Raw genomic sequence first — 14480 nt, forward strand, 5'->3', positions numbered from 1 at the left:
CCTGAAGTGACGATCCTTGTCTTTCCTCTTCCAGCTTTCTTCCCCTTGTACCCCTAATTTCTTAAGGTATGGCTGTGGGACACCCTGCAAACCCTTCAGGGGTTCTTGTCTGAAACACACCCTGGTGATGTCTGAGAGCACCAATCAGTTGTCGAAGGGAAAAGCTCGTAAGACTGTTCAGAACCCCTATCAGCTTATCTCGTTACTGGGATAGCAGTTTTGACTGGGAGGGGGATTTCGGAGGAAGTGGAAAGACTTGGTTTGATTTTATTTTTAACCAGGAAACGTAGTGTCAGCACAAAGAAGCTCTTTGCAAGTCTGTCAAAACGTTAAGCAGCTTTTTTTTTTCTTTTTGCTTTTGGTCTGAAGCGTGTTTTGAAGCACTTTGAAAATGCAAAGCACTAGGAGTGCAAAGTACTCCCTGTCGTCTGCCTGGAAGTGGCATTTGAAAAGCATTTTAAAGGCATTAGAAAAGATGTATCTATTTCAGGTTGCTACCTGTCCCTTATTATTTTTCCAGAGCTGCCACCCAGCCCTTTGCTTCCCTCCCATGGCTGAAGGGAGAGTTTCCTCGGCCATGCTGAGTGGTGAAGGCTAACCAAGGGGGGAGGCTCACAGGGTTCCTAACGTGCTTGTGTGCTAGTTTCCTCCCCACCATCTCTTTTATCTGAGGAAAGGGAGAAAAGGAGGAAGTTCAGGCACAGTGGTCCTAGTCTGGAACTGTGACTGCTTCTTCCAGCTATGGAGATGTCTTTGTATTCGTCCTGAATAATTGCACCTTATGAGTCTGGTTGAGGAACGGGGAGGTAGCTGTCCTTTTGCAGGGAGTGTGGAGAGGAAGGGGGGGGAGGGTGATCCGGAAGCTGTCTTCAGTGAATGCTGGATTTTTCTGGAGGCTGCTTCCTCACCTCATCTCCAACAGCAACAAAATAACTAAGATAATCTAAATGAAGCTTTTCTTCTGCATGTCTGAAGAACCTTTTGAGCAGGATAGGATGAGGGACTCTTCTTCCTTGCCTAGCAAGCTCTACAGTCAGCAGAACCTCAGTTCTCTCCTGGGGTCTTCAGCTCTGACCTCCCCCTCAGCTTAGATACACTATTTGGACTCTTTGCACACTGGCTCATCTAACGTGATCTGCTTCCCTCCTTGGGGCAGGAGATGGGGTCGACTGGGAGAGAGGGTCCCTGCTTCTTGTTCGCATCTCTTCAGTTGTTGCTGTTGTTCCTGTCAGCACGCTAGAGTGTGAGAGTCTTTGCACACAGAAAGCTTCCTTTTGCACAGAATGAGCTTCTAGCTTTTGTACAGACTAATTGAATGTATTGGGAGGGGGGCGGGGGGGGTGGGAATAGGCCGTAAACCAATTCCACGTGAACCAATCAGAGTATAACGCCTTGTCTGAGCGAGCGTGTGCTGTAAGCGGAGGTTGTGATAGCAAAGGGAGGGCAGGCTCAAGTATAATTTGACACAAAGTGTGGTTTTATTTTTGTACTGATAAGGATAAGAGACTGTACAGCATCTATTTATTTAGATGATTTATGTGGTAAATGTTGCAAACAAAATTATTAAAATATTAAATATGAAAACTGACATTTACCTAATGGTCTGTCTGCGTGGTTATTTACCTCCTTCTCCTTTCATTTAACAGCTGAATTATTTTCCCTTAGTTGCTCCTGTCGGTGTAAACATGCAGTGTGGTTGGAAAAAGAATGGAAAAAGGACCATGCGTGCTTGAGAGCAACCAGTTTGTGAAGCGCGGAGCGTGCAAAATGCTGTTTCTGGCATTACTCGTTACTTCAGCTCAAGGAGGTTAGGTTTTTATTAATTTTTAACCACTGAGTAAGTTTAGAGCCGTGCAGGGGTGACCTGGGACAGCTGCTCTTGGATGGATTTGAATTGGAAAAGGAGAGCACTGCCCACAGGATGGCTGCTGCTCTGGGTCCGTTAGGTCTGCGGGCACCAGCTGGAGGAGAGCATGGCCACGGCCTGCATCTCAGCTCTCCTGGGAACAGCAGGGTGGCCTTGAGTTCGTTGGCCTGTGGGATATTCACGGAGCTCCCCAGGAGCCCGGCAGCTCTCAGTTGGAGAGGTGAAGTTGGGCCCAGGATTCGTTGCAGGTAGCTTGAACGGAGCCGGTCAGCTGAGGCCGTCCTGAGGGTTTGCCCACGTCGCCAAATGCTGGCTCTGAGCTGCCGGGGCCGGGCCTGACTGCTGCTGCGGGCCTGCAGCCACCCACTTGTTTTGCTGGCAGCAGCTTGGGAGTCAGGTGAAGGAGTAAGAAGCTGCAGTGCAGCATTACGGGAAAGCCTGCTCCGGAGATTTCCTTCCTACCCCTGCCAATGCTGCAGCAGCTGGCTGCCGCTCTGCGCCCAGCGCCTTGTCCTTCCACAGGCTGGATTAAAGGTTAATTTGGACGGCTTTTTTGTTGTTGTTAAATGACCTGTTCTGTGCTGCTTTCAGGTCTACGCAGGGTAACCTGACAGGGTGCATGAGAGCAGGGCACCTGGCTGCTGCTTTGCCCCTCGAAGTGGCTTCGGAAGGAGGGATGCTGGGGGTGCTGCCCCCGGCCTGGAACGCATTGGAAAGCTGTGGGGATACCGCGGGTACCACTCAGAGGTGGGGGGCTTGAGAGGTGGTGCAAGCTATTAGTTAAGCCCCAGCTGCTGCGGGAGGAGGCTCGCCAGCCTCGCAGGTTGCAGCCGGGAAGTGTCACTGCGTTTTGACACGCTTCTGCAGCATCTTCTCGGGAACGCTCGCACCGCGGCTCTCGGCGTAGCGGGCGGGCGCTGAGCGCTCAGGAAGCGAAGCTCCGAAGACTGAGCGGACTTCTCCAGCCGGGCCCCTCTCCCGCTTTGCCGCGGCCCCTTTAAGGTCCTCCCCCATCCCCGCACCATATTGAGGAAGGGGAGGGGGGACAGGGTCACGCGCGGGCGCGGGCGCGCGCGAGCCGGCGGGGGGGCGGGGCGGGGCGGGGCGCGCGGGATTATTATGGGCTGCGGGCGCCGCCGCCGAGGCGCACAAGATGGAGCTGTCTGCAGTGGGGGAGCGCGTCTTCGCCGCCGAGTCCATCATCAAACGGCGCATCCGAAAGGTGCGCGGGGCGGCCGGCACGGCCCAGGGCGGGAGGGAGGGAAGGAGTGGGGGGCAGGCGGGCTTCCCGCCTCCGGCCTCACCCCCGCGTCTCCTCCGTGTGTTTTACAGGGCCGCATCGAATACCTGGTGAAATGGAAGGGCTGGGCCATCAAGTGAGTGCGGGGCGGAGGGGGGCGTGGGGTAGGGTAGGGTGGGGTGGGGGGGGGGGATGCGAGGGGGTGAGCCCCGGGCTGACCCGCTCCGTGATGCCGCCCGGCAGGTACAGCACCTGGGAGCCCGAGGAGAACATCCTGGACTCCCGACTCATCGCCGCCTTCGAGCAGAAGTGAGTGAGCGGGCGTGCGGGGGGCTGCGGGAAGGGCCCCCCCCCGGACCGCCCTAACCCCCGCTTTGCCTCCCTGCAGGGAGCGCGAGCGGGAGCTGTACGGGCCCAAGAAGAGGGGACCGAAGCCCAAAACTTTTCTGCTGAAGGTAACTCTTACATCCCTCCGGCCTAGCACGGTGCCTCCAGCCCCTCGTTGCGCCCTCTGCTTGGCTCATGGCCTCTCCCCTCGTGGCCCCTTGCCTGCACCTCGCTCGCTGTGGGAGCTCCCATCCGTGAGCGGTGTTTCGTTGCTCCAGCAGACCCTTCACCATCATCCCAGCCCTCTTGCAACGAGGTGCAGCCCTCCATTTGACCCTTTTTTTAAACTAAGGAGTGCTGGGGGTTTGTTAGCTCGAAAGCAGAACTCCTTGTTTCGCTCCATTCTCCCTCCATGAGTACAACAGGCTCAGACAACGTGCCTCGGTGTGTGACTGAGGTAGGTGAGGGCGATCATAGTTTTGACCCCATACAAAGCCCTGGGATGGCTGTGCAGTGAGGTATCTCCATCCCTGGCTCCATCGGTGCCTCAGAGCAAGTCCTCCTGCCTTTGTGCTTGTTTCCCCCATGGGTTCACGCTCCCCTCTGCCTGGCAGCAGCCAGAGCTTCACTCCAGTTAGCCCAGCGAGCAGTGAGAGGGGTACGGCATCGACTTTGCTTCCTGAAACGCATGGGGGAAATGTAGGAATAGGCACGTGCTGATGCCCTGAGCAAAACCCAGGGGACACGGTAATCCCCTGAAAGTCCCTCCTCTGTCCTCTGCCTGTTTTTCTGCTAACAGCTTTCTGCATCTGCAGCCTGAAAGCTACAAACGCAACTGATTAGTGCCACCTCGTAATCTTTGCACTGGGAACACGGGCTAGGTGGTTTTTCTGGCAGTCGTGCATTAAGTGAAACCCTGGTGTTTAGGTTTCCAACAATGCAAAGGAAAGCTGAAAGGGAAACCACCGGCTTAAAATAGTTCTCTGCTTGAATTAAAAAGCACTGGGATTTGTAACACCTGACATCGTTCAGCAGTAGGGAAGTGTTGTCTTTGTTTATTCTGTGCTTTTGACACTACCGTGTATAATCAGTTTCTTTTCTTTTGATTCTGAGTGGTGTGTGGAAAAATCTGTTGCCAGTTTTTTCACTCTTAATTCGAACAACAACAGAATCCAATAAAAAAAAACCAAAAAGCAAGAAAAAGCAAAACCCACTCATTCCTCCTCTTCTCCTCTTGCTCTTTAAACCCCTCTAAACTTGGAACCTGAATTATTCAACAGCATCTTTTGAATCACATCCCTGACACGTTCCTGCAGCACATCTTCCTTCTGCCAGCTTCTCAAATGTTACCCAAAATCCGTAGGTTTGTGCAGCTGGTGCAGTGTCTGGGGAAGGTGGAGCTGTCCTGAAGGTGCCCAGCTGCGGGGAGTCTTGCTGCTCCCTTTCCAGCATGGGGACAGAGCTGGTGTCACTGCTGGTGCTCTGCTTGCTGCTTTCTGCTCCTTCAGAACCTGCCCTAAAAATAACGCCCCAGGCTGGGCAGCAGGGAGTAACTCTATCTCTGACAGCCCTATCTCAGCTTCTCTGAGCTCTGCTCAGGCACACGGCGAGCAGCAAGACTACCACCAGAACGGCTGAGAGCAATATGCATCTTGGTCAACAGTTCTGACCTGCTGAAGGTTGGCCTTTGCCAACCCCGCAGCGCTGTTCTGCCTCATGTGTTGCTGACAGTGTTCTTGGTTCTCGGCTTCCAGTGAGAATTTCAAAAGCAGGGGAAGAAATTTGACTCTTGCATCCCAGAGGGAGTCTTTGAAGTTGGCAGTAGGAACAATGTTCATTTTGATCTGCTAGCTGAACAGATTAGGCCTGGTGAAATGATGCTGAAGCAGGAGCCTGGCCTAGGGCTGCCTTGGTGGCCCTCCTGTCCTCGGCTCGGTGGCTTGCTAGGATCTCCTGTGTGTGTCAGGGCTTAAATTTGTGCTTCTGTGTCTCCAGTAAGGCATGGAAATAAGTGCTCCCACGTGCCACTGTTCCCTGGCCTCAGGGTGTTTCAGTTTGCAGATGGGGATAGGTTTATCCAGGGATTAGCTGTCAAAAGCTACAGATAGGGACCCAGGGGGATTTGCCGAACGCATTCCAGCAGGTTAGAGGCCTGTGCCTTTGGAAAAGCTTTGAAAAGCTGCATCTTCGGCCACCTGCTGCCATTGTGAGCCAGGCTGCTGAGAGCTGCCTAACACTTGCCCTTTCCATCAGGCTGCTGAGGGAAGTCACAGGCCAGGCTTTGTGATATCGCTAGCAAGATGGCCGGCATCGCAAGGGACCCCTTCAAACCTCAGCTGCAGAGTTTGGGGGCAGGAAATGGGACTTGATCCTCTTCGTGCTAGGGGCAAACTTTCCCACAGCTGACTGAGCTCAGGCTTGGCGGGAGGTTGTCATTCTTGGGAGGCTCCTGGTATGCCGTAAGCTTTGTGCTGCGCACTCAGAACAGGCAGCGCTGTACGTGGAACTCTCGCTGCAATGCTTAGATGTCTGCAGAAGGCTTCCTTGAGGACAGCTTGTGCAAGGTTAGAAAGAGATATCGACCTGTCATGCACGCTGTAGTGATCTTCCTCTCTCCCTCTGCTTGGTCTGCTCTTTATGTTTTGCTTTTCCCTCGATGCTCTGCTGCAAGGAACGCAAAGCTCACCCACTAATCTAATAAAGTGTAGTGAGTGCTATTAAGAGACAGAGCCCAGTCTCCAGGCTCAGTGGGTAGCTAGCAAAGGCTCCTCCTTGGGATGGCTGCAGATAAAATGGAAGGAAAAAGACTGGAGAAGGTTAATGGAGGGATAAGTAACTGAGCAGAGCAAGAGGGGACAGAGGGGCAGAGCAGTGTGGTGTTCTGTCACTTCGCCCTTCCTTGAACTCTGAAGCTGGAGTTGGGTTTCTTTTGATCTCCTCCCTGTTCGTAAATTATCCCCGGGCGGTTTGAAAACAGTCTGTTCCCCTTTGTGGCATTTTGTTCCCCTATCCAGTAGGGAAGCCATAGTTTATGGTGGTGTTGCTCGGGAGAGCTGTGCTATGAACTGGCTTACCATTGCCTTGTCACTTGGAAGGCTGCAGGAGAAAAAGGGCAATAAAAAGGCAGAATGGCAGCCAGAAAGAGGGAAAGAAGAGCTGGTTGGAGCAAGGACTGTGGGAATGCAGGTGGAGAATAAAAGACAAAGCAGAACCAGTAATGCATGGGAGAGCAGCGCTACTATGGTGCAGCAGTGCTACTGGAAATCACTTGATTCTGAAAGAATTAACTAGAAATCTGCTGCCTTGCAAGGTCTTTTTTTTTTTTTAACCTCCCTTCCCCTTTCAGATTGCAAAGGTTTTGATACAAATCAGGTAAGCAAGCCTTCACAAAGCACGTGTCAGTGCATGTGCTTGTGTGCCTCAGTGCGTTCAGGGAATGAATGAACAAATATGCGTGCTGGGCCTCGAGGGACATTTATTCAGAAATAGTAGGGAACAAGGGAGATAATACTCGTTCCCAGAGGCAATGGGAAAGAGCCGCACAAGCTAAATAAAGGTGATACAGATCCCAAAAAGGGAGTGGGGGGAGGGGAAGCGGTTGCCTTGCTCCCGTGATAGAGCACTGCAGCAAGCCTCCAGAAGCCACTCCTGATGTAGGCTGAGATGTAAGCAGGCAGCGAATTACTTATGTACATGCTGAGTACTTCTTCGGCGGTGAGCAAATCCTGCGGGTGAAAAACAGCAAAACCCCAAGAGGTAGCTTCCATTCGGAGGAGTTCTCGGCTGAGTAACACAGCGGTGACACAGCTGAAAGGATTAAACAGGTTTGGTTTTAAAGACTTGGTGCTCATAGAGCTCTTGAGCATGTTGTGTTATGGGTCCGAAGCAAGGAGCTCCCAACCTCAGTGCTGAGCCTTTGCAACACCAAGGTGCGAGTTGCTTGAAGTTAGAAGCCAGAGAAGGAAATGACTGAGCCCCGAAAACATGCTATCCTCAGCAGGGAAGAGGCTCGAGTTTGTATAGCTGATGCCTGAATAAACCTGATCCTGTGGCAGGAACACTGATCTTTGCAAGTGAGAGGACAGTGGGGGCTGGTCTTAGATAGAGCGTCTTGATACTATTTTTCTTGAAACCTTACCTGGAAAAACAAGCTGAGGGTAAGTTGTGTATCTGCATATTGTTCATTGAAACCAGCACTGAAGCTGGTCGCTGGGGACAGCGCATGGGGAGAGTCCAGCTCACCTCGCTGCTTAACAGCCTGGCCTAAGCAGTCCGTGGTTTGTGTAGCTTGCTCAGGAAGTACCAAATTCTGGAATTTAACAAATGCAGAGGGTAACTGGAAACACAGACACACAGCAAACAAAGGAGACCTGGTGGTTCTGGCACACTGGGAAGGTCCCAGCCATGTGTGTTGGTCTGTGCTAGCTGCTCCATAAGCATCAGAGTCAGGTCTCTTAGTCAAAGCAAGACGAGCTGATTAATGAGCACAGGTACTGAATGTGGAGTCAGTGGGACCTTGGAAGTGACTGAGCAGCAACTGTCCCAGCATTACCTTTTTTCTTTTCCCCCCCAGTTGTTGGGAAACTCCACCAAGGAATTCAGGGTGTGGAAATCAACTGTGGCTGTTGGTAACTGCATCCCTTAAACTGGAGAGATAGGGAAGGCAGAATCATATCCAGCTATTAGTTTTCTGTATTGTTAGGGCACAGAGTGATGCGCCTTCAGTCTGCATTTTCACATAGAGCAGGGGAAGGAGGCCTCTTGGTCACAGTCATTTTAAAGCCAGGATGCACACAGTACTGCAGGGAACAACCTGACATTAGCCAGGGAGGACCAAAATGTCTTCACATCCCTGTTCTCTGCTTGTTCAGGGTCTTCTGTGACTCTTGCTGGGCCCTCGGTGGGAGTCAAGGGGCACATGGCTCTGAGCTCGTTGTGTGAAAGGAAACCGCGCCTGGGCCCCTCGCTTAGATCTGTTAGATCGCTGTCTTGACAAGAACATTTTTTTCCCAGGCGTTCCTTCGGTAGGAGGCACAGCCTGCAGGGTGACAAAGGAGATGGTGTTGGAGTACTTAAGCTCTCAGCTGGCAGGCGGCCATCCCGATCTTGGCTTGTGTGAGGGGGCAACCGGAGAGAAAAGTTGGGGAGGAAAAGCAGCTGTCTGTAGTACTGCAGTTCTTCTTGTGCCCACGAGATGGGGAAAGCTGCTCGCAGGCTGGTTATTGATGGGAGTAGGGGCTCATCCCAGCTCCAGGTGTGGGCTACTTCTGCTTCTGGGCACCACTGAGGCATAGGGATGGGGTTTTATTGGGGTGAGGAGTGGGCTGCAGGTGGAAGTATGGTGTTCAAAAGGATGAGGCAGCGCCGACCTTGTTCACCCTGCAGGATAGGGTTAAGCAACTTGGTCACGATCTCTATTTGAAAACTAAGCTCCAGATCTTTGCAGTTCTTGCTCTTAGCTAAGGCAACTTCATCAGATCACCATCACCCACCTCTGTGTTCCTCAAGACCCACATCCACTCTGCTTGGTGGAGCAGATGAGTCTGGTTGTGGGAGCAACCGGGATGTAGTGCTCTTTGCCTCCCCTTCATCTCGTGCTTATTCCTAGAGCATGTGGGGCAACCCCCCTCCCTCGAGACTGGTACGTAGCTTAGGATGCTGACTCAGCAGTGACCAAACTGCTTGCCAACAGGGGAGTAATGAGCTGCACATAAAGGATCTAGACATCCTTCCTCTGTAGGGGCTGTGCCACAGCTCCCAACAATCCACAGTCCCAGGCAGCACATACATTCTCCCCCATCTCCCCATGCAGTCCTCATCGTGCTTGTCACCATGTGATGGTGGCATCTGTCTGCTGTCGTCAGGCTGGGGACAAAACGAGGAGTTGGGTGCTGAAAGTGGGAGCTCATACTGTTGGAGCTGGCGCTGGGAGCTTGTAGGGGGAGTGATAAGCTGGCTCATCCCTTCTGCGGAGCAGGTTCAGAGGTGCAGATTTCTGTCTTGACTCACCGGCGGATTCAGTAGGAGGATGGTGTGGATTCGTGTTTGTCATTAATGTGAGTATAGACGTGATTTGGAATTGCTCTTCAGCGTGAGGCAAGCCATGTCTGACCTGAGATTTGGCTGCACCTAAGCTACCTCTCTGACCCTGTTTTTGTCTCTCTCCCCACCACCGCAGGCTCGGGCCCAAGCGGAGGCCCTCCACATTGGGGATGTACACTTTTCTGTCAAGCCTGGTTCTAGCACCTCATCTCCCAAGCTCCACTCCAGCGCCGCAGTGCACCGGCTCAAGAAAGACATCCGGCGATGCCACCGCATGTCCCGGCGTCCCCTGCCCCGTCCCGACCCCCAGAATGGTGGAAGCGTGGGCGGCGGGGCCGGCATCCGTCCACCCGTCTCGCCCTTCTCGGAGACGGTGCGCATCATCAACCGCAAGGTGAAACCCCGTGAGCCCAAGCGCAGCCGCATCATCCTCAACCTCAAAGTCATTGACAAAGGCGGGAAGCCGGCCAACGGGGCCGGGGCCCTGGCTCGACCCAAGATCCCTTCCCGAAACCGTGTCATCGGTAAGAGCAAAAAGTTCAGTGAGAGCGTCCTCCGCACTCAGATCCGCCACATGAAGTTCGGCGGCTTCTCGCTTTACAACAAGCCGTCCGCTGCACCTGCCCCCTCTCTGGAGGGCAAGGGGGAGGCTGAAGGCTCTCAGGCAGCTTCCTGTGGGCTCATGATGGGCTCCACCCCGTACGATGCCCCCAGCTCCAGCTCCTCTGGCTGTCCGTCGCCCGCGCCCCACTCCTCCTCCGACCCGGATGATTCCCCTCCGAAGCTGCTCCCCGAGACCCTCAGCCCGGCCATCCCCGACTGGCGCGAGTCGGAGGTCCTTGACCTCTCCATCCCACCCGAGTCAGCTGCCACCAGCAAGCGTTCCCCCCCCGGAGGCTGCGGCGGGGGGCAGACGCCCTCCTTGTCCCTTTCCTCTTCCGACCCAGATCTGGAGGCCGGCGACTGGCGTCCCGAGATGTCCCCTTGCTCTAACGTGGTGGTCACAGATGTCACCAGCAACCTGCTCACGGTCACCATCAAGGAGTTCTGCAACGCGGAGGATTTTGAGAAGGTGGCAGCGGGAGGTGGGGGAGGTGGCAGCAAGTGAGCCAGCCAGGTCCCCCTGCTCCAGGGGTGTGGGGGCTCAGCCTGTGAGAAGTCGTGGTGTGAATGGCTGTCCTTGGTTCTCTCCTTCTCCCCTGCGCTGTCCCTCTGCCCTCACTGCCACCCTTCCTCCTCCTCCTCCTCCTCCTCCCCCCCTGCCAGGCCCCTGTGGTGCAGAGGCCAGAGCGTTGCAGTGGGGGGAGTCAGGAGGCAGGGTGGGCCGTGGTGGGGCCGAGGAGTGGTTGTTTGTCCTTGAATGTGGTGGTGTCCAACTGGCGGCAGAGCCTTTGGGGTGAGCGTGTTTCTGTGTGCCTGTGGGGTGGCGGGGGGCTGTTCCTCCACCTCTTCCCCTTCCATCTTTGACTGAAGAGGAGCTCCAGAACCTCGAGAGGTGGGTGGAAAGAGGGCTGGTGCCCACACCCCTGAGCCTTCTCCCACAAGGTGCACGCAGTCTCTTCCATTCCTGTATTTTTCCCTTGCCGTGACCCGGATCCTACCGTCCTTGCCTTCCTTGTCCTGTGGCCTGGATCTGCCATCTCTGTGCTGCAGCAGCAGGTCCAGATGTCCCGGTGCAAGGAGGAGAGGGATGTGAGGTGAAGCGTCGTGGCTGCAAGGTGCTCATGACAAAGCTGGGGTGGCTGGGAGTGCCCCATGCAGCAAACATCCCACCGTGGCTTCTCTGTTCCTGCAACTATCGGTGCTACCTTGGCAGTTGTATGGTCACTTTCGGGCAGCCTGGGCTCTCCTCTTCCCCTGCATCTTCCAGCATGCTCAGCTTTGCAGGTGGAAGGGGAGAGAAGGGGAGCCTGCCTCCAGCCAAACCTTCTTCCTGGCGTTCATCACTTGCACTTGCTGGGGGAGAGGGCATCAAATGTCTTCCTCCCCCAGCCCTTCTGTGGTGGGAGCGGGAGCACCCATCCTTCAGCCTGGGAGGAGGTGGTAGTCTACTGCCTCCTCTGCAAGCTTCCCCTGAACTTTTTTGCTCCCTCAGAGGGAAGGGTGGGTGCTGAGGTGGGTGGCGTGGTCCTCCTGTTCCCTGTCATCTCTCCTGCTCCCCTCTCTCTGTCTAGGATATCCTGGAAGAAGTGTTGCTCTCTGTTTTTCCAGGATCTGAAATGGCCCCTTACAACTGCCACCAAAGGTGCTAACAAGAAATTACTCTCACATCATAAGCACGTGTGCTGGCTCTCTCTGAGAGCACCTCTGGGTTGATACAGACATTCCTTCTCCTTGACCCTTGCAAGTAGGAGCAAGCGGGATTGCAGCTCTTTCCCTGATGCCCATGTCGTGCCCAAAATGAGCAGTCTACCTGTCACTTCTGGCTTGCTTATCTCTATGCCTCCCTAAGCGTTGTGGTGAGACACCACTCCTTCCTCTCCCTTCTCCTCTACTTGCATGTGACCATGCTGTATGGACAAGGAAAAGGTGCTGCTGATGGATCAACCCGTGAGAGAGCCTCCCCTCCTAGCCTTGTCCCCACTGCTGGAGTTGGGGCACAGGGGTTTTACTTTTACATCTACGGTGCAGAGGTGGGAAAGGGTGGGGAGAATTCCCCATGCTGGGCCTGCAGCTGTGCTCTGAGTGGATGAACACAAGCAGAGCCAACCCTTTGGTGCTTCTGCATGAGGGACACGGCGCTGGCAGCTGTCTGCCCCAGGCAGTGCTCCTGCCTGGAGCTGTCATTTTGTGGTCAGAGGGCAGCGGTGAGGCGGTCTGTGGGAGAGAGCTGGGGCGGCGGAAGGACCAACTGACCGCTGACTGTAATTAGTGCCTCTCTAATTGCAGCTCCTCAGCTGGTGCTCTGAAAAGCTCGCGGCCTGCCCGCAGCCGTGCCTCGCCACGAGTGAAGTTCGTGTTGGGTTCGAGGGGGCTCTGGGTGCTGTGAACTCCACCCTTGGTGCACCTCTTCCTTTCTCTTCACTTGTTTTAACAGCTCAGCCAGTGCTTTGGGGATGCAGCTGCATTCATGACTGAAGCCAGGGGCAGGGAGAAAGAGACTTCCCCGATCCATTCACCCAAGCTAAGGCTTCCTAGTAACTTGTTGGACTCGTGTGCGTGTCTGTATTAATACCTGCCTGTATTCTTTGTGTCTTTACTTTTGCATCTTTCCTGTGCCTGGCACACCCAGGGTCCCTTATTTGAGCATAGCCTATCTACTGCTTCAAGGACGAGCAGTCTGTAGTTCTAGGGAAAAGCTGTTAGGAAAGCAGCAAGGAGACGCTTTTTCCCCTTCTAAGCAACCACAGCTGTTTGGAGGCTGCAGGATAAGAGGAGCTCTGTGGGGTGGATGCAAACCGGCCTGTCATCTTAGGTTGTTCAGTTGCTGTTTGGTGTGTATGTGGTGATGTGTTTCGTTCTGTGATAATGAGGTTCTGAAACGAATCGAAGCGTTTTAAGTGGGAGATAAAAGGGAACTTTAATAGGAAACTCTTGATGTGTTGTGGCCAAGGTGCGTTCGCTTGGCAGACTTCTTTTCTCCTGTGTCTCTTATATGGTGTTCTTTGGGGGCAGGGGGCAGGAACTGTGTAGTTTGAAGGGGTTTTGCCTTTCTCCAGAGTGACAAGCAAAGGGGACCGTCTGAAGAGCACACGGTGGGTCGTGGTAGGGGTGCTGTCATGGCGGGGGAACTCGTGCGGTAGATCCTCTTTGCAGAGGAGGAAAGGAGTGCTATCCAGCGTGCAGACACAGCTCAACTGCCTGCGCGATGCATCGCACCCCGGGTGCGTCGCCAGGCAGGAATCAAACCCTGAACCTCTGGATCTGGAGCACAGATCCCGTGCTGCTTCCAGGTAGATGCTGCTATCTGGAAGTCTCCAAGTGCCCTCGGGTGGGCGCGCCGCTTGGGGCCGACCAACCGACCTTCCTATTTGTGTGGGCTACGCTCTTCCTCCTCAGTTTTTGCCCTTGCTCTGTAACAAAGATGGGAAGAAAAATTCATCCATGCTCTTTGGAAAGGGCGTGAGGTTGAGAGGAGGAGTTGATTTGAAAGTATCCCCTTCCCTTCCCCATACACCCTAGGAAAAAAACAAAACAAAACCAGAGAGATATTCTCTGTGTCTGTGCCATGTTTGTTCTCTTGTTGTTGTGTTTTTAGAGGAGATTTTATGATGGAGTGGAAAAAAGTGAAATGATTAGTTTTGCATAAAAAAAAGAGAAAAGTTAAAAAAAAAAATTTCTACAGGGAGAGAGAGCGAGAGAGAGTTTAAAAATGAATAATAAATGCGGTGATTGCACAAACTGTAGCGGTATTAGGCGGTCCTTAGAGAAAAGAGTATTTTGTAGTATCGAAGCATGTGTGTCTGGGACGGTGTTTGGTTGCTTGAACCAGAGGGAAAGGCATTCTGGGACTGGCAGCGATCTCCGAGCGGAGAAGGCGAGTTGCGTGTTGGAGGAACCCCGTGTGCAGCCCCCTCTGCCCGTGCCTCCCACGTGTTGGAGTTCCCTTCCCTCCCATTCCTCTCCCGTGAGCTAAGGTGGAGTCTCCAAATGGTTTTTTTTCCGTCCGAGCAGCCCTCAGCAGCGGCTGCTCCCGGCCCACCACGTGGAAACAGTCGACTTTCTTTGCATGCACAGCAAGCTGCTAAGTTTTGGGGTCAGCATGTACCTTTCTTGCCAGACGGCCGCCTCTTCTCCCTCCCCCTTGTCTGAGCAGGATGTAACGCGGTGGGCTCGCCTCCTGGGAAGGGGGTGCACCTCCCCTCTGCACTTCGGGTAGGGAATGGCAGTTTTCTCACAGGATTCACCATATCAGGACAGAGAACCCAGCCCCATCCGCGTGTCCCATCCCTGACTGACACCAGGCAGGTGAAGGAGCTGCCTCGTGCGCTCAGGCTTTGCCGAGGTTGAGGTGCACACCCAATTCTCCAGGTTCTTTTTGGGGCAAGTAGAGCTCCGATGGGG

At 54.0% G+C, this 14480-nt stretch overlaps 1 protein-coding gene across 2 annotated transcripts; it reads left to right on the plus strand.

Annotated features, from left to right (window-relative positions):
• Positions 1-2996: 2996 nt before the first annotated feature.
• CBX6 (chromobox 6) lies at positions 2997-13617 on the plus strand. 2 transcript variants are annotated; one of them, XM_065742976.1, is made up of 5 exons: positions 2997-3089; positions 3200-3243; positions 3351-3416; positions 3496-3562; positions 9613-13617. In XM_065742976.1, the coding sequence occupies exons 1-5, from the start codon at positions 3021-3023 to the stop codon at positions 10582-10584; spliced, it is 1218 nt and encodes a 405-aa protein (XP_065599048.1). In that variant the 5' UTR covers positions 2997-3020; the 3' UTR covers positions 10585-13617. The 2 variants fall into 2 exon arrangements, with proteins under 2 accessions (XP_065599048.1, XP_065599049.1); XM_065742977.1 differs by having other exon boundaries at positions 9667-13617.
• The last annotated feature ends 863 nt before the right edge of the window (positions 13618-14480 follow it).

Source organism: Cyrtonyx montezumae, unplaced genomic scaffold, assembly GCF_038088225.1.
Source record: "Cyrtonyx montezumae isolate F1298 unplaced genomic scaffold, pur_monq_1.0 scaffold_3, whole genome shotgun sequence".
Lineage (NCBI taxonomy): Eukaryota > Metazoa > Chordata > Aves > Galliformes > Odontophoridae > Cyrtonyx > Cyrtonyx montezumae.

Bases quoted from the DNA above. Each gene is read 5' to 3' on its own strand.
- CBX6 (XM_065742976.1), top strand. From the start codon at position 3,021: ATGGAGCTGTCTGCAGTGGGGGAGCGCGTCTTCGCCGCCGAGTCCATC. The intron at 3,417-3,495 runs GTGAGTGAGCGG...GCCTCCCTGCAG, and splicing joins ATCGCCGCCTTCGAGCAGAA to GGAGCGCGAGCGGGAGCTGT. The intron at 3,563-9,612 runs GTAACTCTTACA...CCACCACCGCAG, and splicing joins CCAAAACTTTTCTGCTGAAG to GCTCGGGCCCAAGCGGAGGC.